This window comes from Equus przewalskii, chromosome 10 (genome assembly GCF_037783145.1).
Source record: "Equus przewalskii isolate Varuska chromosome 10, EquPr2, whole genome shotgun sequence".
NCBI lineage: Eukaryota > Metazoa > Chordata > Mammalia > Perissodactyla > Equidae > Equus > Equus przewalskii.
Genome location: NC_091840.1, coordinates 18,956,655 through 18,978,121, shown reverse-complemented (window position 1 = coordinate 18,978,121; position 21,467 = coordinate 18,956,655). Strand labels below are relative to the sequence as shown.

The window sequence follows — 21,467 nt, the reverse complement described above, 5'->3', positions numbered from 1 at the left end:
AAAAACTGCAGATGGGTGTTAATAGCAGCTTTATTCATAATTGCCAAAACTTAGAAGCAACCAAGATGTCCTTCCGCAGGTGAATGGATAAATAAACTGTGGCTCAGCCAGACAATGGAATATTATTCAGCACTAGAAAGAGACGAGGCTTCAAGCCATGGAAAGACATGGAGGAACCTTAAACACATATTACTAAGTGAAGAAAGCAATACGAAAAGGCTATATACTATATGATTTCAACTATATGACCTCTTGGAAAAGGCAAAATATGGAGACAGTAAAAAGACCAGCGGTTACCAGGAGTTAGGAGGGAGGGAAGGATGAAAAGGTAAAGTACAGAAGGCGGTGAAACTATTCTGTATGATACCATAATGGTAGATACATGTCATTATACATTTGTCGAGATCTATAGAATGTACAAGACCAAGAGTGAGCCCTCACGTAAATTATGGACTTTGGTTGATAATGATGTGTCAATGTAGGTTCATCGACTGTAACAAATGTACCACTCTGGTGCAGGATGCTGATGTTGGGGGAGGCTGTGCAAGCGTAGGGGCAGGGAGTATATGGTAACTCTGTACTTTCCACTCAAATTTGCTGTGAACCCAAAACCACTCTAAAAAATAAAGTCTATTAAATAGAGAGAGAACTAGATCGTCAAGTCAGACAAGCAGTGGGACTCCAGATCAGAGGGAAAGACCTTGAAACAGAGGTAGAGCCTTACGACTGGGGAAACCTCCCTTACTCCTCCCTCCAAAGCAGGAGTCAACGAGGTAGCTTCTCCAGGTTTCAATTTTGTAGGTGCCCTCGGGGAGGACAGGTCTGGAGAACCCTTCCTAATTAGGGGCCAGCTCGGAACCTGAGAGGGTTTTAAAAACTTTTGCAATGAAATAATTATCTCCAGGCTCTGACAAACCAATAAGGATGCCCGAGCCTCATTATTTAACACAATGATTTACAAAACAACCCAACTTTCAGACTGGACCTATAAATATGTCCTCTCACAGTATCTTAGACTGCTCAAACAGAAAATGAGACAGATAAAATAATATAGAAATTTGGGCTGCTTACTGATTTTCAGGAAGTTTCTATAAATCCAGAATCTATTTCCCACCTTAAGGGTATATAGAATGTCCTTTTAATTTGATTATCCTTTGGAAGGAAGCTTGTTTCCAGCGGTACATCACAACACACAAAGGTTTAATACACCTTTAAAAATGTGTCCCCTAAGGGCCGGCCTGGTGGTGGAGTGGTTAAGTGAGCACATTCCACTTAGGTGGCCCGGGGTTCGCCGGTTCAGATCCTGGGTGCAGACGTGGCACCGACTGACAAGCCATGCTGTGGTAGGCGTCCCACATATAAAGTGGAGGAAGATGAGCACGGATGTTCGCTCAGGGCCAGTCTTCCTCAGCAAAAAGAGGAGGATTGGCAGCAGATGTTAGCTAAGGGTTAATCTTCCTCAAAAAAAAAAACAAAAACAAAAACAAATACAAAAGAAAACGGGTCCCCTCATAAGTTCTTGAACTCTGTGGCCTGAAGTAAAACTCTGGATCTTAATTTGTTTTTAAAGTTGTTTTCTGACCCATTGGTGTCAGAAGACCCTTCATTGTACAGTCTGGGGATCCCTCAAATTCAGGAGAAACTTAAAGTTCTAAAAGAAATTTACAAAGACATCTTTTTAAGGTGTCTTTTTCTATGAACCTTTTCTAACATATGGTTCCAATCAAACCTTGAGAAATAGAAACTCAGTTTTGGAGGGCAATGAAACAGAGATATTCAGAACTTTTCATTTTACAATGAAAACCCTAGTTCCATGTCTAATTCATCAGTTTAAATATCAAATATGCTCCCATTAAAATCCATTCAAGCAATAAATGTTATACTTAGAAAAAGACCAAAATATAAAAAGATCAGAAAGAACATTAATTCTGACCTTTGAAGGGAGAAGAGTTTGCCATAGGAAAGGAATATTAATATTGTCTTCGATAAATATTAATCAACTCAAGTATCTGCCCACTGCAAGCAGAAACATTTATTCCACAAAGGTAAACGCATGAATCTTTCAGGGTCTCATCTCGAGCTAAGTAGAGACCCACAAGTTTCCTCGAGCACAGACTAAGAGAGAGTGACCTGGAACCCCTTCCAACCAGAAGGGGAACAGGAGAAACTAACTTACTTCCTACAAAGGGAAAAGCTATGAAATTAATGCTGGAGAGCCAGAAAAACACTAATTCGAGTATCCAAAAAAGGAGAAGTAGTTTCAAATAGCTCTAATAAGGAACATTTTTAAAGACTTCCAACAAGCAATTAGAGATTGAGAAACCATATCTGGCAGCGCTTTTGATTTCAGAAGGTATAATTAAAGGAATCTAGTCCTTCAAGTCAGAGAAGCCTGTGAAGAAACGCATGGTCTGAATTGCAGCAGGTCTGCAGCCCATTTAAGTGGTTGGACCACGAGTCCTTTAGGACGCTGGAAAAACAATTCTTTTAATACAGATGTGAGCATATATAACAACCCTGCAATGATTTAATTATATATTGACTTGGAATGATACGATTGCTTTCTATGGAGGATTAAATCAGAGTTCTCTCTTTGGTATTGAGGTTGTGCCCCTAATACACTTGGAACCTTCAAAAATAAGTGCTTTAGGGGCCAGCTCCATGACCGAGTGGTTAAGTTCATGCGCTCCACTTTGGTGGCCCAGGGTTTTACAGGTTCGGATCCTGGGTGCAGACATGGCACTGCTGGTCAGGCCACGCTGACGCGGCGTCCCACATGCCACAACTAGAAGGACCCACAACTAAAAGTATACAACTATGTACCGGGGGAGATTGGGGAGAAAAAGGTAAAATAAAATCTTTAAAAAAAAAAAGTGCTTTATTTGAACTCAAAGTCTCACTTGGGAGAATAATGAAATCCTATTTATTTTATCACTCAAAATATTTCTAGGAGGCAGATCAACTCTGTTTTCTCAATGGAACTGATATTTTATTTCTGTTACAAAACAAAATGTTTAAGTATCTGTAAAAGTGTAAAAAGGGCTTCATTGACGTAACTGAGGAGTACCACATTGTACGTGGTCTTCCAGAGTTGAAGAAAAAAAGAAGTTAACCTTTAGATGTAATTTGGAGGAGAAAGTCTGTATTCTACACTAAGTTTTCAGGATGGAATAGGTCTAAATTGTTCCTAGTCCTACCAAAGAATGTTCTTAAATATCTTTTTTTTCTTTAAGATTTTATTTTTTTCCTTTTTCTCTCCAAAGCCCCCCGGTACATAGTTGTATATTCTTCATTGTGGGTCCTTCTAGTTGTGGCATGTGGGACGCTGCCTCAGCGTGGTTCAATGAGCAGTGCCATGTCCATGCCCAGGATTCGAACCAGTGAAACACTGGGCCGCCTGCAGGGAAGCGCCCGAACTTAACCACTTGGCCACTGGGCCAGCCCCTTCTTAAATATCTTTTTTAAAAAAATAATAAATTCAGATTCACTTAATATTCCCAAAATAGCAAAGAAAAAATGAGTTTGTTTACGTAAGGGCACTATATTCTGAGTTGGATCAAGGTTACCAGAATATGATTAACCTTATCATATAAAAATCTTTCATGGTTGCTCCTATACAGGAATATTCAATAAATGGAGAAACAAGGTCACCCTTTCCCAAAAAACTTTAAATTCAGATGAAGGCAGAGAAGACATAAAAAAATATTTGAGTATTTCTCTTTCTCACTTTAACCTGTGGTTTGTATATATCTTTGGGTAAGATCATGAAACTAATCCCACCCACCTCTTAACGTACACGTTCAGAATGAGATTTTCCAAAAAAGGAATATAAGAGCTGAAAGAAAGAACTAACTACATACTAAATACTTGCTCTGCTCCATAACTAAAATGTTCCCTTTACTAATGTATTCACTGGTATGTTAAATTTTCCTGTAATCATCATTTCCAAAACAAACCATACTAATACTAAGCAAGACAGAAGGATCTCAAAAAATGAGCAAAGGACTTGAATAGATATTTCTCCAAAGAAGATATACAAATGGCCAGTAAGCACATGAAAAGATGCTGAACATCATTAATCATAGGAAAATGCAAATCAAAATCACAATGAGATATTACATCACACCCTCTAGAATAGTAAATGTTAAAAAAAAAAAAGGAAAATAAGTGCTACTGAGGACGTGGAGAAATTGGAACCCTGGTGCATTGCTGCTGGGAACATAAAATGGTGCAGGTACTTTTCAGTTTGGTGCTCTTCAAAATGTTAAACAGAATTACCATATGACCCAACAATTCCACTCTTAGGTATATGTCCAAAAGAACTGAAAAAAAGGAATCAAACATATACTTGTACACTAATGTTCATAGCAGCATTTTTCACAATAGCAAAAAGGTGAAAACAATCCAAGTGTCTGTCAACTGATGAATGGATAAACAAAATGTGGTACACACATACAGTGGAATACTATTCAGCAAGAAAAAGGAATGGAGTCCTGACACATGCAACAACACAGATGAATCTTGATACTATGCTAATGAGATAAGACAGTCACAAAAGGACAAATATGGTATGATTCCACTTATATGAAGTACCGGAACAGGCAAATTTGTAGTGACAGAAAGTAGAATAGAGGTTATCAAGGGTTGGGGGGAGAGGAAATGGGCAGTTATTATTTATTGGGTACAGAGTTTCTATTTGGGATAATGAAAAATTTCCAGAAATGCATAGTGGTGATGGTTACACAACATTGTGAATGTATATAATGCCATTGAATTGTACATGTGAAAATGACAAAATGGCAAATCTTACATATATCTTTTTACAATGAAAAAGATACATAAGAGGATTCATAGTTTTTCAAAATTCTTCTGGGTACTACGGGAGAGAGAGAGAGAGAGAAAAGACAGTATGCTCTCAACACAAGGCGGGAATGAGCGCCATGTCAGCAACTTTAACGGTGTGATAAGGAAAGAAATGTATAAATCAAAGCTGAGTAATGATCTGAAATAACTATCAGGACAATACGGGCCAATAAAACTTGTCCCCTATCCTATTCCCATTTGTGCCTGAGTCGAAAGAACATCTTCCACTTAATTGAGCGCTTCTCAAGTTTTGATTTTAAAGATAAACACCCTAAAGGTGCTTACTGTGTTCACTTTAATCATCTTCAAAATGTTTTAGCTTTGTATGGGAACAAAAACTGGCATTTCTCTGAGACTATCACATCCTCAAATGGGACTGCAGATGTCAATGGTTTGTCTTGTGCAGGTCAGAGAACTTTGTTCAAGAGTTACCTTAACACCAAAACGCCTCCCCCCTACACTGTAGCCTGAGGCCTAGGGCAGAGGAGAGGGCAGCTCTCCTTTGGGGGCAGGGGGGTCTCCCAACAACACCCAACTCCTTCACGGGGTCTTCACCCTCTGTAAACTGGTACAAGTCTATTGTTCTCTAGGAGACTCCAAAGGATTCTGGGAGTTAGGGGAGGGACCAAGGGGCAAAAGTGAAATGTTGGCACAAGGTACGCAGCCAAGAGGTTTAGGATTATCAGCCAGTTGCTAAGCGACTTCTCAAATCTTCCGACCGCTTCCATCGCTTCTCGCACCCGGTAGGCCCGAGCTCCGTCTCCTCCTTCCACGCCCCGCTCTACTAGCCAATCATCGGGCTGGTGCTTGCCAGTCCGGGCCAATCCAGAACACGCTTACTTTGAGCGGGAAAGGCTCAAAAGCTGAGGGAGAGCGAGGTCGGCTAACCGCCCCTTCTTGGCCTTGTCTCCGGAGGGGTAGAGTCGGGGTAACAGGCCCTGGAGGCAGTTGCCCATTGGCTGGGCGGCGGGCCAATGAGGGGGTGCGAAGCCGGGGGCGGGCCTCACAGAAGGGGGCGGGGCGGGCCGGTGCCCGGTCGCGTGCGGGGTCGCGAGCCGGGGGAAGGCAATGTAACGGCCTCTCCCCCCGCCCCTCCCTCCCCGCTCCCGCCCCCCACCCACAGACCGGCTCCAGGCAGCGCCCGGGGCGGCGGCGGAGGCGGTGGCAGCGGCGGGGTGCGGGCTGAGGGAGCCGGGCCTCGACGCCCCCCCTCACCCCTGTGCCCCAGGAGCGGTACCTGGTCCCTGAGGGGCTGGGGGGCCCCCATGGAGGTGAGCGGCCGAGACACCTGCCGGTCCCCTCGCCCTCAGGCCTGAGGGAGGGATTGAGGTAACCGGTGGGGACGGGCCGGGGCCGGGGCGCGCCGGGTTCGGAGGACGGCGACGGTGAGGAGAGGCTGAGGGGCGGGCGCGCCCGCAGACGCGGTTCTCTGAGGAGGCCGGGCCGGGAGGGAGCGGGCCCGGGCCGGTTGGGAGCCCCGACGGGGCGTCCGGGCGGGGGGCGCGGCGACAGCTCGGGCCCGGGCTGGGGGGCGCGACGCCGGGGCCGCGGCCGCCGCCTCCACGTCGGGCGGGGGGGCGGCCTGTCAGGGCGAGCGCGGGGCGCGGCGCGGGCTGGGGGCCGACGGCCCGGAGGCCGAGGGGGAGCCCCGGGGGCGGGGCGCGGCCGCGGCGGGGTCCTCGGGGAGCGGCGGGCGCGGGGCCGCGGCTCTGCGCTGCCTGACGCCTGTGCCGTCCCCGCTCCCGCTGTGTGCAGCCGAAGGTGGCGTTCCGCGGAGGTGCGAACCGCTGCTGTGGCCTCGGCGCCGACGCCAGCCGGCTCCCGGACGTCTTCAGCAGCGTGATGTTGACCGGCTCCACTTCCTTCTACGACTGCTACAAGTCGCAGGTCCAGCGGCCCCTGCCCTTGCTCGCGAGTGTATCCCAAATCGGATCCATTTACCCCGGCCGATCCACATCGGTCTTAAATTGCTCCAAGTTTAGGACCAGAAAGCCAGGAACAGCAGGTTAAATACAGGGTTTGCAGAATACGTACTTTGCTTTGAAAACAAGGATTACGATTTTTCTTGATTCTTGTTTTCATCTGGCCCTCAGCATAGCATGATGCCAGAAATGTAAGAAAATCCCTGTTTGCGTAGGAAGACCACAAAATATTTTTTCCTTCAAGCATTTATTGCAAGTTAGTAGAAACATAAACTTTGATAGTTTAAAGGTGAAGTTTTTTCACTCGTTTATTCTCTGGCTTTAACACTGTCTTAGGTTACATGCTACCTTTTACTTCACCGAAAACGTTTAATTTTGTTAGCCATATTAAATTAGTCTTAGGGTAACGTAAGTCATTTTCATTTAAAAGTATTTACCCAGGACGTCAATGTTGATATTGTTCGCTTTGAATTATAACAATACCTTGAAATAAATTATTTAATCCACACTGCAGCCTTGTATAGTATTATGCCCGCTGTACAGACTGAGAAACTGAGGCTGGGAGAGCTTGTTTTGTGCCCTGAGTGACAAAACCCAAGTGGAACCCAGGTCTTTTCACTGCCAAGACCAGGATTCCCCTGCTGTCTGTAATGTTTATATCGCTGCTAAAATTTACTTGAATTTAATTTCAGTTGATTGTTTTACGTATATCAAGGATATAAATGGTACATTTTGCAGTCATCAAGACTAATTAAAATGCCAACCCTAAGCATTTGCCTATTTAATTTTCATAAATGTTTTAACTGAAAAGGATCCAGATGTTTAAAGTATAACGATGTTTGAATCAACCACATTAGTTTCTTGTTTTGTTCTAGAATACAAAATTTAGATCAGTCTTCTAAAAGGACTTAATTTTTCTAATTCTCAAAACTTATTTTAAAATGTAAAATGTGCTTGAAAGAATAGTCCCAAAATATATTTAGTTTCAAATACTGTTTCCCTAATTTGACATTACATAATCTGAAAATGCTCTTTTGTTTAAGCAACTATTTCAAAAAGATGAACATTTATGTATGTCACTTTGGATACTTAACACCTAAAAGAGACTTATGGCAGACCTATGATAAAAACTTCAGAACTAAAGGAATAAAATTATGAAAGGTTCTAAAGATAAAAGCCTTGGTAAAAGTTACTAATTAACATCTGGAAAGGTAGTTTTTAGTGGCACTCTTAGCAAAATCCCTTCTGTGCCTCAGTTCCCCCAACTTCAGAATAGTGATCATAATATAAGCTATAAACAAGAAAATTGTAGTGTAGGTTAAAATAGTAATCATAACCAGAATTTAAACAAATAGTTGTAAAATATTTGAGAGTCTTGAAGATAGGTTATTGGAGGGAATTAATTTTCATATTTTATTGATATAATATAAACTCAGTGTTGTATGTTTAAAATGTTGTTTTTCAACTATCATGTCTATGAAGAACAAAAATTTAGGAATATTTGTCTTTTCTCTTTATATAAATTTTGATTAAGAAAATAAAAGCAATTAGAAAATATTTTTAGCCAGGATTATATCTCTTCTGTATTTATAAAAAATGCCATTTCTCTTGTGTTTATATCTGAATATTCATAGTAATTACATCTCAAGTTTTTGTAGTTCCTTATTTGAAGAGTTAGAAATTGTGTATCTATACTTCTTTAAACAAACATTTTCTAGAATAGAATACCTCTAAATTAATCTTTTTTATTTGTTGTTTGTTAAATTCATTCTACTATTTTAAGTGTTTTAAATTATTTTACTGTACCTCAGCATCTTTTGGAAGAAGACAGGATTTTAAATAATTCATAAAATCTTAAAATTCGAACTTTTTACCTTATACTCAAAGTTCATGATAGAAGTGTTCACAAGAAAAAGAAAAATGAGCTTGTATTTTTCTTCTAATTGTAGTAATATCTTTAAAGTTTCCTAAGAGATAACATTTCATATATCATCTCATTTTTATATATCTTTTGGAAATAGAAACTAGGCTGAATAATTAATGATATTGTTTTAAAAGGCCCTAGAGTAGGAGTAAGGCCTTGAATTTGGGTTTTAGTTTTGTCACCTGTTGGCTCAGTAACTTGTAATCTCAGTTTCCTTGTTTTTAAAATACAGAGAATACCCAGGTCACAAGATTGACTGAATACAATAATGTTATGTGGAATTTCTTTGAAAATTCTATATAAATGTACATTAACTTTTGTTTCACAGATTGGGGGCATCAAGACTGAGTTTTGTAAAAGATTTATTTATTAAAAATAACACTGCTAGTGTCCGCATAATGCTCATCTGTTCAAAAAATTCAAATTGCAATAATTGTAAGTGTTTATACCAGGGACAAACAACAAGTACCAGGGGCCAGATCTGCTGAGTGCATGTTTTTGTAAACAAAATTTTATTGGAACACGGCCACTTCCATTTGTTTACATATGGTTGCTTTGGTGCTAGAACAGCAAAATTGAGGAGTTTCAACAGAGACCTGAACAGCCAGCAAACCCTAAAATATTTATTATCTGGCCTTTTACAGAAAAAATTTGCCAACCCCTAGTGTAAAGTAAGCTTAAGGGGCTAAGTCTAGATTTGATTTTGTTTCCCAACTCTTATGCATGTGTTATTTCCTCTAATTTCTTATTTCACTATTATTCTGTAATAGATGTAGTTTAGATGTGTCATACAAACATTTCTTTAAAATTTCAGAGTGAAGACAGTGTTGACCTAAGGCAGACCTATACTCCACTTTCTTCATCAACAGAATATTCAAGTTCTGTAGATTCTTCGCTTTTCTATGCACCATGGTCCACTTATGGAGATGATATTAAACAGCCTTCTAATTCTCAGATCAATGTAAAGAACAGGTAAATTAATACATTAGATTCTCAGGCTAAATGAAGTGTTTTTAAGTTTGATTACATAGGAACCCAGTTGTATTAGCTCTTTGTTCCCTATATCAGCATTTTAATGTTATGGCATTATAATTTTATGTTTACCAAATGTTTAGGAAGCCCTAAACTGGGCAATTATGTATGTGTAATTTTTAGCTTATTACTTTTGTTATATTCATTAGAGGCATCCCTTAGTAAATCTTAAGTTCCTCTTTCTAAAGATAACTTATATAAATGAGTTACAATTTTTAGATCTATCTTTTCATCCAGTTCTAAATTTTCAGTAATTTTTTTCCTTCACAAGTACACTACAAACAGGATTTTATCAAGCATAAGATACTTTTAATTATTTTTCTATTCAATTCCACAAATAATAAGGGCCTACTCTATGCCAGATTCTGTCCTACTGGGAATATTATAATTAACATGGCAAGTATTATCCGTGCCTTTATAGATCTTACGATAATGACAACGACCACGACAATGATGACCATGATGATGATTTGCCAGGCATGCAAGTATAGTGAGGTTTAAAAGAGGAAGTATAGGGTATTATGGGAGCCTATTGCAAAGAGAAGCCTAAGGGAGAGACATCTATCATAAGGGAGCCGTTGTTTAAATTATATATAAGGGAGCAGTTGATAGAAGCTGGTGCATCTTTAGTTTAACCAGGAAATAATTATTTTAAAAATCTTATTAATTAAAAAGATTGTTAAAAATTTAAAATTTTTGGTAAACTATGAGTGATTTTATTAGAAAGACTATAATATATAATTCTACAAAAAACAAAAATGTTTTTTAAGTTGATACATATTCATTGAAAAAATTCAGATTTTACAGAAATATATAAAGAAAAGCGGAAGTCCACCATAACCCTGCCTCCTCACCTTTCAGTAACAGTATGAACAGTTTAGTGTATATTACATTGAATATTTTTCTAGATATATACTAATACATTATTATACAAAAACTTTATATTGAATCTTGATGAAATAACAAAATGAAGTGGAAAAAGCATTAGATGTGTAGGTAGACTATTTGTTCAGCAAGTGTGTAGTAAAGTTTGGCAAAACATATACCCTTGCAAAATACAAGTTTCTTAATATCTCAAATGATCATTCATTCAACAGCTGAATGATTACTAATACCTGCCCTTCCTATGTTATGAAGATCAATGAAATGTTTGCTTATTATGCAAAATAAAAGGTACTTTTATTTCTAAAATGTCCTCATACTATGAAATACTAGAAATAAAATATGAAAAAACAAGAAGTTACGATTTAAAACAGCATATTATTTCTAGGAACAAATTACCCAAATTCCATAGGAAGTAAAAAGGCAGCACCAATTTTCCATCTCCTTGTGGTTTTTACATTTTGTATTATTTAGACAGCATTAGTCACCAGGTAGGATTTCAGAAACTCCAGTTACCTCTTTGGCAAGGACTTAGGGATAGTCCCCATATCTGTTACATTTAAGGGACAACTGCAATATTGCCGTGGTATCCAGGATGACCATATCACATTTTACTTTGTAATCCAACATTTAGTATAAAGAGTCACCAAAATAGAGCAGCAGGTTCATATGGTTTTCAAATCACAAATGAAAAACTGAGCAAGTACTGATGGACTGATGAACGATAGGACCAGACATGCTTTCAGGAGCAGCCATGGTACCAGGCATCTTTGGTCAGAGATTTATATCTTGGTTGTCTAAAATGAATAGGATGTGTTTTGGAGAAATAAGACATAAGCATATATTGTGAACTAGACATAGAACTTGAAATGAAGGAGAAATATTTATGTAGCATAGATGCTATGTTAAAATGGAAAATATTCTTGAGTTCCTGTTCCCTCTTTATTTGAAATGATAGTATAGATTCAATCCAAATATTTTATAGAAAAATAATGGTAGAATCAATCTGGAAATAGAAATCAATATACTGGATTTCGGTATGAGTAAAATACTTTACATGAGATATTCATTTATTTTTAGGATTCAAACAGAAAGAAATGACTATGGCAGTGAAACAGACTTATATGGACTTGTGTCTAACATTTTGGAAGAACAAGATAAGTCACAGCCATATTTTGCTGAGGGGTTAGTATATTATATTATAAATACAGTATTTAGTATGTAGTAAGCTTTTAAATTCACATATACTAGATTAGCCTATTTATTAACTTTTATTTTTACTTAATAGAGAATCATCTGACAATAGACATCTTAATTCAAGTATTTGTTTTTAGGAGCCTTGATTTTGCTGAGGTACTTGCCATACAATTGAAAGTTTCAGTCTAAGGTTTAATTTGCTATTAAGAATTTTCATTTGGAAAATTATTCTTGCATAATTCAGAGCTATTTCCCTTGAGTTCATGAGCTAAAGTTTGGCTTAAAGAGTATACATTCCAAGGAGCTTTTATAATGTATATCTCAAAGAATAAAACTATCATTTGACTGCTGTGCAGAAATACATATGGATTTTATTCATGTGGTAAAATTTTTTAAAATATGCTTTAATTGTTTTATTTGGGTATGGAAGCCATATTAGCCAAATGCCCTATTTCATAAATAGCAAAGTATGCAGCACACATGTAACTAATTAAAATATTTTGGTTTCAATAATAGTTTCAGTAAAACACATCTTTTTTAATTAAAAAAATTGTGGTCAACAACACTTTTGTATTATATAATAACCTAATTAAAGGAGAAACTTATTTTGTTTTCTGCTTACTGTAGATAAACAATTCATGTAAGACTGTGCAGTCACCAGCCTCAGGCCTAAGTTAATGCCTCTTGGGAAAGTATAGTGAAGACATATTAAGGTTAAAATACATTATTTGTATGGCATATAGCACATTTCAAGTGATAGAGAATTATTTGGATGTAATGGTAGCTTATAAGGCAAAGTTGGAAAGGATTAGAGAATGGTGAGGTGGGGCAAGATAAATATTTTTTAAAACCTTTCCTACCTTCTCCATTGAGGACATAAAGTCTTTTAAAACCTAAGTTGTAATTAAATATATTTACTTGTTCTAGGACCTGCTCCTCCAATTTAAAGTCAGTTTGGCCATTGAACACAAGCAGATTTGCAGATCACCATGACCTCTTAACAGAAACCAAAAGGCCAATAGATACAGCCATCTCTCAGCAAGCTTTTCATAGTGGTGAATCTGTCTCAGCAGCGGAAAAGCCATACCTGTACAATAGTAATCTCACACCACAACAAAAAATAGATGAACTTTATCATGGATTTACTGGTTTAGACCTTGAAGAACAATGGATGTACCCCTCACGAAGTGATCATTCTAACTGTTACAATGTTCAGACAAATGATACAGCTAAGACAACATTCCAAGAATATCCATTTATCAAAAACTGTTTTACACCACAAACTGGTCTGTCTGACATCATGAAAGAATCAGGAGTTGATACTTACCTTTATGGAAGAGAGAAAATATGTGCTAAAAGTCTTGAAGCACCATTACAGCAAAAAAGGGCAGAGATGTTTCTTTCTCAATTTAACAGATACAATGAAAATGCAGATTATTGTAGATACCCAGAATATGCTCATCCTAATAAGGCTAAGCTTAATAAGTGTTTGAATTTTAGTGTCCAAGATAGTAAAAAATTAACCAATGGCACAGCTGAAACACCAACTGTAGAAGCAGACACTTACACAAAGTTATTTCAGGTTAAACCAGCAAATCAGAAAAAAATGGAGGAGGCAATACCTGACCAGCAGAATTTCACATTTCCAAAAGCTACGCCACATCTGACAGAAAAACAGTTTGCAAAGGAAGCAGCATTCACTGCTGATTTTGGCTTAAAATCAGAATATGGACTAAAACCTCACACAGCCTGTTCAGTTAATAGTGATTTTGCTAATGTCACAGAAAAGCAACTGTTTGCTAAACCTGATCCCCCAATCTCTGAGTATTTTAAATCAGTGAATTTATTATCAAACTCGGCAACATCTTCAGGAGCTATCAACTTAAGTAGACCAACTTGGATGAATGTCCAAACAAAAAATAACACTCCTATTCCTTTTCGAAATCAAGGTAACTTGATGAAATTAAATAGTCATTTAAGTGCAGCTTCAAAAGGTTCTAACCATTCTGCAGATTTCCAACAACTATCATCCACAAATTTAACCCAAAATAGCAATTTATTTCAGAAGTATTGCCAAGAAAACCCTTTAGCATTTTCTAGTTTTGATGTCAGTTTCGGTGGTGCAGAAAGAATTCAATCTGTCAATCACATGGAAGGACTGACAAAGACTGGAGAAGAAAATCTCTTTGAATCGGTTACCGATAAAAAGATAAAGCAGCCAAATGGATTTTGTGATAACTATTCAGCTCAACAGTATGGGATCATTGAAAATGTAAACAAACATAATTTTCAAGCTAAGCCCCAGAGTGGACATTATGATCCTGAGGATGGTCCAAAGCATTTAGATGGCTTATCTCAAAATACATATCAAGATCTGCTGGAGTCACAGGGTCATTTTAATAGCCACAGACAGGGAAGTGGAGACAACAATATTAATAGCCGTGTGAATCGCACACAGGCATCATGCTTTTCTAATAATTATATGATGGGAGATTTAAGGCATAATCAGAGTTTTCAACAACTTGGTTCAAATGGGTTTCCCCTAAGATCTACCCACCCATTTGGCCATTCAGTTGTTCCACTGTTGGATTCCTATGATTTGTTTTCTTATGATGACTTAAGCCATTTATACCCTTATTTTAATGATATGATGTATGGTGATAATTCCTTTTCTGGTTTCGTGCCAACTTTTGGATTTCAAAGACCAATTAAAACCCGTAGTGGACCAGCCAGTGAACTTCATATTCGTCTAGAAGAGTGCTATGAACAATGGAGAGCATTAGAAAAGGAGAGGAAAAAGGTAATAAAAAGCTGTGTATTTAGGAGTAACTTAGTATGTCCCCTCTGCCTATCTTAATTTTGTTTACCTTCATGTAGTTTAAGAGTACTTGCCTTATTTCTAAGGTGAATTCTTCTACACTGTGCAGTAGTTATAGTAACTATAAGGAATTAATTAGATGACTTAAAGACTAAAAAGGGTTGGGGTTTAAAAAAAATTATTTATGTAAAGTTTATTTTGCCTATGAAGTAGACTTTTTTCCATAATGGGTTAAAAGTTTATTTCTTTGAATTTTTTAAGTATTATGCTGTTGGAATGTTCAGGTATTTTCTATGAATTAAGTATGACAGAAAAATACTGTGGTACTGTGGTTTGTATTTGTTGTCTTTTGATACCAAAACAAGTTTTATTTAAAGGAATAATTTTCGATTTATTTTTAGGCCTATGAGAAATATTCACGATTGAATCATACTTAGAAAATTCATCATCTAAAAATTATATAATTTTTTACAGACTGAATTGGCCCTTGCCAAGAATTACCCAGGAAAAAAAGTATCCAGTACTAACAATACTCCAATTCCAAGGCTGACTTCCAACCCATCTAGAGTTGATCGCTTAATTGTGGATGAACTTCGAGAACAAGCCAGAGTAAGCTGTAAAAGCATCCAATAATGGATTTTTAAATTGCCTGATAAAATTATAAAACATGTCAGCAAATTAGAGTTCTAAAGGATTTTTAAATCACATTTATGTGTAACTCTCTGAAATATATTCTTTTCCATGTTTGGTCTTAGAATATGATTAATATTTAGGAAGGGGAAAATAGCCTCATTCAATCATTTAAAAAGTAGGTTTAGTAATTTAAATGGTTCCTCTTCAAACCCAAATCACAGTGGAGCTAATCCTCAACAGAAAGCTTTTTTTTTTTTTTGGAGGAAGACTAGCCCTGAACTAACGTCTGCTGTCAATCCTCCTCTTTTTGCTGAGGAAGGCTGGCCCTGAGCTAACATCCATGCCCATCTTCCTCTACTTTATATGTGGGACACCTGCCATAGCATGGCTTGATGAGTGGTGCCACATCCACACCAGGGATCCAAACCAGTGAACCCCAGGTTGCCAAAGCGGAATGTGCAAACTTAACCGCTGCACCACTGAGCCGGCCCCCAGAAAGCATTTTTTTTAAAGCAAAAAAGGTTTTGAATATTATTTATAGGGGGAGTCCCATTTCTTAGTCACAAACATTTGTTTTCTAGCTTGATGAGCAAGCTGAAGCTGTTGCTTGCATTATACAAGATGGTAAGTTAACAGGGAATTACCATATTTCATTTTCTTAACTCTGCACTCTTGAGTTATTCAACAAATATTAAGTATATACAGCATGTATTAAATATTGATAAACTGAAGTATGTAGATATGCGTAATTTTATAAAATAGCTTTGTTTTGGAAAAGTAGTAAATCATTTCAAATCAAATGTTGTAAAGAATCCTGATTTTAAGTCATTTTGTAATTTAACAAATGACTGTTCCTATTATCTCCTTTGTAATTTCAGAATTTTCTAATCAACTTTAATAGAGTTGGGTAAATTTTTTTTCTTTTTTGACCTTCTCTTAAAAAGTTACAGTTTTCCAAATAAAAATTTGATGAAAATTCCAGAGAAAAAGCATACAGTGAAACAGGTTGTTTCTGTGCTTGAATAAAAGCCGTTAGGAATTAGAAAAATCAACACAACAGTCTATTTTATTGATTATTAGTTTCTTTCTTGTACCATGCTTCTTTAAAATATAGATATGAACTACTTCAGCAGGAAAAGATTGATTTTCCCTAGCTTTCAGCCTTGGTCAATTGAAATTCTTTTATCAAATTTGTAAATTTGTACAATGGAATTTATCAGTGGTATAGTCAGATACTGACGTGGTTTACAGCCAGATGTTATGTTAATAAAAACTCCAGTCTTTTGTTATTTTTTCTTAAAACTGTTCCAAGTTAAAATTCCTTTTTCGGGGCCACCCTGTGGCCGAGTGGTTAAGTTTGCAAATTCTGCTTCAGCGATCCATGGTTTCGCCGGTTCGGATCCTGGGCGAGGACTTGACACCATTCATCAGGCCATGCTGAGGCGGCGTCCCACATAGCAGAGCCAGAAAGACCTACAACTAGAATATATAACTATGTATTGGGGGGGTTTGGGGAGAAGGAAAAAAAGGAAGATTAGCAACAGATGTTAGGCTCAGGTGCCAATATTAAAAAAAAATTCCTTTTTCTCAGTAATACATTTCTAGGCAATAAATCAATGGATTGCAACTGTGGATATTAAGAAATATAATTTTCCCAGCTCTGCTTATGCTTCACATTAATTAGAAGGTTATGTTCATAGCTTTTATAATTTTGTTTTCTCTATATTTATCAACATTAGATCAATAATACACACAGGACAAAAATATTTTTACATATACTACTAGTGTGCTGGTTTTGTATAATTCTGAAAAAAAAAGCTTTTGAAAGTTTATTAAAAATCACCTGTGCAAATTTCTTTCTTTACATTTGTCATTTATTTAAAATGATTGTCTTATTTTAAAAAATATATAATTGGTAGTTCACTGGAGTTTTTTTTTTTTTTCTTTTGTTTTCCTCTCAAGAATCAGGTTGGTTGTACAGTTGGGAGGAAAATATTTTATACCTATACACTTTTGTTTTCTCCATGGGCCTGAACTGACATAGATTTATTCCAAGGAAACTTGAGTGTGAAGTTAGAGACATTCATTCAGGTGCCTTTCGCTTCTTAATTGAGAGGTATTTTTCTTCTTGCTGTAATCACTGACCACCACCTTCTTATGTGAATTTTAAATCATTTAGCTGCCAAAGGCAATTATTGTATTTACTTGATGTCCAAATCCTAATTATTCAAAACGTTCTCTTTCCTTACACCTTCAGGATTAGAATTTGAAACACGTTAGGCGTATACAACTATGAAACATACTCCCCTTATTGATGTAATATATCCAGTGCGCTTTTTTAAGTTGAATTAAGCAGAGGATTGAGAGACTTCCTAATTTTCCTTAGCAGTTTGGACAGTTACAGGATTTATTTTGTTTTATTTATTATTTATTATTTATTATTTCCACAGTATTTTCTGGATTATAGATTCCTTAAAACTACCACTAGTCAGTATTATGATCTGAATATTTCTGATTTCCAAAAGGAGAACACAGGAGGCCCAGAATGGGCTTGCTGAGGTCAGGGTTAATCAATCTAGGACTTCTTTTAGCTCAAATTTTTTTCCTTTGTACTACAATACCTCCTAAGAATGCTCCATTTTCAGGCTGTTCTCTTATTTGCCGAAAACAATGTCGGATCTTATATTTGCATTAACTGTTTACGACATGGAAATGTTTGAATGTTTGACTTTTTTACTGTTGCTTATTCCCAGTAACTGATGACCTGAAAGCTTTTAGAATTAACATATACAAGTTACAAAAAGACTGACTTTCCATCTTTGTTTCCCCCAGCATGGTGTCAGGACACAGTAAGCGTTCAGTTATTTATTGGATGAATATCATTGCTCTCATCTCTGTTCTGCTTCATTGAAGATTTGTTTTGACTTAAGTTAATGACAGGGCAATGTGGTTACCTGCCTTATCAAAATTTAAAATGTTTCCCTCAGGTTGTGACTTTATTAGGCAAAATGGAACGTCTTCGAAGCTCTCCCCTTCATGCCAATATCTCTACTGCTCTTGATAGACACTTGGAGTCCATTCACATTGTACAGTCACGTAGAAAAGATGAAATTGTTAATGCTTCAAATCGGCAAAGGCAAGGAGTTCCTAGATGCCAAGATGACAGAGGTACAAATATTAATGCATATTCTTTTGATAAGGAAATGAGATCATTTGAATGTTAATAAAATCAAATTTGAGGTTAAAAGGTTGTATTTCTAAAATTTACACTTATCTAAAGAATAAATTTGGTAAATGATACCCACATAATTTACTCCAAAAGTACTTCGATCTATTTTAATTTCATCCATTTAATTATAACAACTCTGTCAAAGTCTGTGTTCTACCCAAAGCACAGTCACTGTCATACAAGTCAGAAATAAAATATCAACACTTTCAAATATTAAGTCAAGTACTTTCGTTAGCTCAGTCAATAGCCATTCTTCTTTTATAAAAATAATACTGTTTGACCACTTAGTAGTAGCCCAGCACTGGACTGTGTAAGAATTAAGAGATATTTAAGTGATATCTAATGTGAACTGACCCTGAACGTTTCTTTTACAGATGTTTTTGCCCTTGCCTCAGCCATTAAAGAGATGTGTGTGGCTACTCGGAAAGCACGTACTACACTGTGGTGTGCACTGCAGATGACCTTGCCAAAAACAGCCAGTACCGCTGGCCAAACAGATGTGGAAAAGGCTTTACAAGATATAGTAAACTGTGAAGATAAAGTCCATGAAAGCATAAATAGTAGTAATCCAATGAACCAGAGAGGTGAAGCAAACAAACATTAAGGAATTGCCAGCAGCAAGAAGAATAAAAGCTCATAAGTAAATGTATCAAGACATGCTAGAAAATTTAATGAACTTGTTAAACTTGAAAATTTCAGCACATTAATTTTCTTTCAGATTTAAAGTTAATACCTTAATGAAGTCTAACTTCTATTTAAAAATCTTCTATTTGGAATGAATCAGATATAGTTTAAAGTGAACTTAAAGGTAAAGTTGACTACTCTAGGAGTTCTGAGTAGTCAAAGATAACAAGTTTTAAGTAAATTAAATACTTCCTAACAGCTAAAATATTGCTTAAACCCATTCTGCAGTGCAGGTAAATGCAAATGTGAAATTCTTCTAGAAGATAAGTTTCATTTAGGTCTGCCTTAGTAAGTATAATTCCAAATAATGAATCTATGTGACTGTAACCCATTTATGGCTACAGTCTAGTAACCAAGACAAGTTTTGATTGTGATATAAAAGTGTTTTCCTTACAAAACTGGATAATACCTAGGAAACAGGAAAACAAGGATGAACCCAATATTCATGTAAAAATTTAATATTTAAAATACTACCATATTTATAAATTTGAAATCTTAGTGCCTATATAGCACTAAGGAGGGAGGTATACGGAGGGAAATGCATCTGATTCTCCTAAATTAGTGATAAAAGTGCCAGGGTAAAAACCATGCAAGTTACTGAATATAAAACCTGTTCAAATCATTTGTGTATATTCTTAAAATTTAATTATACTATCAATTATTAAATATTTCCAATTTTAAAGTATTTAAATTGAATCAAAACAAAACATTTCCTTTATCTGGATCTTTTAGATTTGATGCACAGTAACTAAAATAATGACTATTGTTTTAATACCCTTAGTTTGCTGCCTTTTATGAGGGTATCACGAAGTTCTAAAATATTTTTTTAAGGTTAATCTTTAACTAGTTTAGTTTGCAATTGGTTAGTGTATATTTTGTGTAGTTGTGTTCATTAGTTTGCTTCTGTATTTTTTTAAAAGCTCTTGAAAGCTTGGCTTTTTCTGTTTCTCATCACTTAATATCTTTGTATGGAACCTGAGTAATTTATTCTTTAATATGAAATGTTGGTATTATGTGACTCAGAAGATCTTGGGTTTTAACATTTCTACCATGAGTTAAACTGTAATATAATGTACTGATGAAATTTAATTGAACTATCCTTGACTAGAAACACTGATGTTTTAAATGTTGGTGTTTTTTCCTAGTTTTAGAAATCCTGGTATTAAAAAAAGAGTGTAATCACACCACATAAATTTTCTTTAGATGATGTGTGGAAGAAACTGATTGAGAATGCAGGAGTAACTGTAGGGAGAAACATTTTGATCACTGATATGCCTTAAAACTACCCAAATGAATTACATTGAGGGTAGTTAAATAAAATAGATCACCCCACCACAGTCACTGCATACAAAGTGGTTAAGTTTGACATAAGACATGTTGGATGTTATGAAAACAAATATTGTACTGAATTTAGTCTCTCAGGAAAAAAATAAATTACTTTGTTGAAAATATTTGGTTTCATTTTTGTACATGTTTGTATTTGTTTCTAACCTTAAGAGTCACTCATGTCAGAAAACCAATCAAATTTCATTTAACAGATAAGAACTGGTGCTAAATTTTAAATTTCATTAACACATAAGTAAGTTGGCAGATAAACCAATGCCATTCAGATATCCTTGGATCTAACCTTACCTCCTTCAAAGATGAAACGGTCACTTTGCCTTTATGCTAATTCAGGCAAACCAGAATAAAAATTCTGAGGAGGCTTTTACATGACAGTGGTCAGAAATGAAACACTAGACCGTTAACAAAAAACAAGCACAAAAATTCCTTGAAATTGTAATTATGTCACCCTGTAGATAATTTTCAAATTAGTTGCTTGTCCCTTTTTTCGGTATATCTTCTAATGGATAGTTCTTATGTATTGTACTTCTGAATTAAAACCTATGAAAACATTAGAAAATTAACATCACAGAGGATTTGTGGTGGAACATAAAACTGATGCTCCCATCATTTCTAATTCAAAAGAATTTGGCATACTCAATTTTTTTTAGATAGAAGAAGCAATTTATATAAAGGTAGTTGAAAATTACTTTGAATTATATCAGTGTCCTTCCCACTTGAATAATCTGCTACTATACTTTTAGAGGGTTGGGAATTAATGTTATGACTGAAATCTCAAATTTGGCCTAAAATGTTGATCATACCATAGAAGATATGGTTGCTTAAAACTTGCCTTTCGCAACATTGGACATTTTAGACATAAAGGATTTATTAGCACCTGAGTTAAGTGGATAACCTTACTCAAAGCTGAATGAGCTGATCCTTTTTTTCTGTTTAAAC

At 36.5% G+C, this 21,467-nt stretch overlaps 1 protein-coding gene and 1 long non-coding RNA gene across 2 annotated transcripts; one reads left to right on the top strand and one right to left on the bottom strand.

Moving 5' to 3' along the window:
* Nucleotides 1-5,891: 5,891 nt before the first annotated feature.
* MEIOC (meiosis specific with coiled-coil domain) lies at nt 5,892-20,635 on the top strand. The gene is made up of 8 exons (XM_070561803.1): nt 5,892-6,134; nt 6,619-6,750; nt 9,524-9,681; nt 11,704-11,808; nt 12,748-14,620; nt 15,113-15,247; nt 18,259-18,439; nt 18,875-20,635. The coding sequence occupies exons 1-8, from the start codon at nt 6,129-6,131 to the stop codon at nt 19,102-19,104; spliced, it is 2,820 nt and encodes a 939-aa protein (XP_070417904.1). The 5' UTR covers nt 5,892-6,128; the 3' UTR covers nt 19,105-20,635.
* On the bottom strand, nt 16,311-18,367 carry LOC139074025 (uncharacterized). Its single transcript, XR_011523315.1, has 2 exons — nt 18,230-18,367; nt 16,311-16,763 (listed from the first exon to the last, which is right to left on the bottom strand). It is a non-coding gene; the product is annotated as an uncharacterized lncRNA (long non-coding RNA).
* Nucleotides 20,636-21,467: the final 832 nt, after the last annotated feature.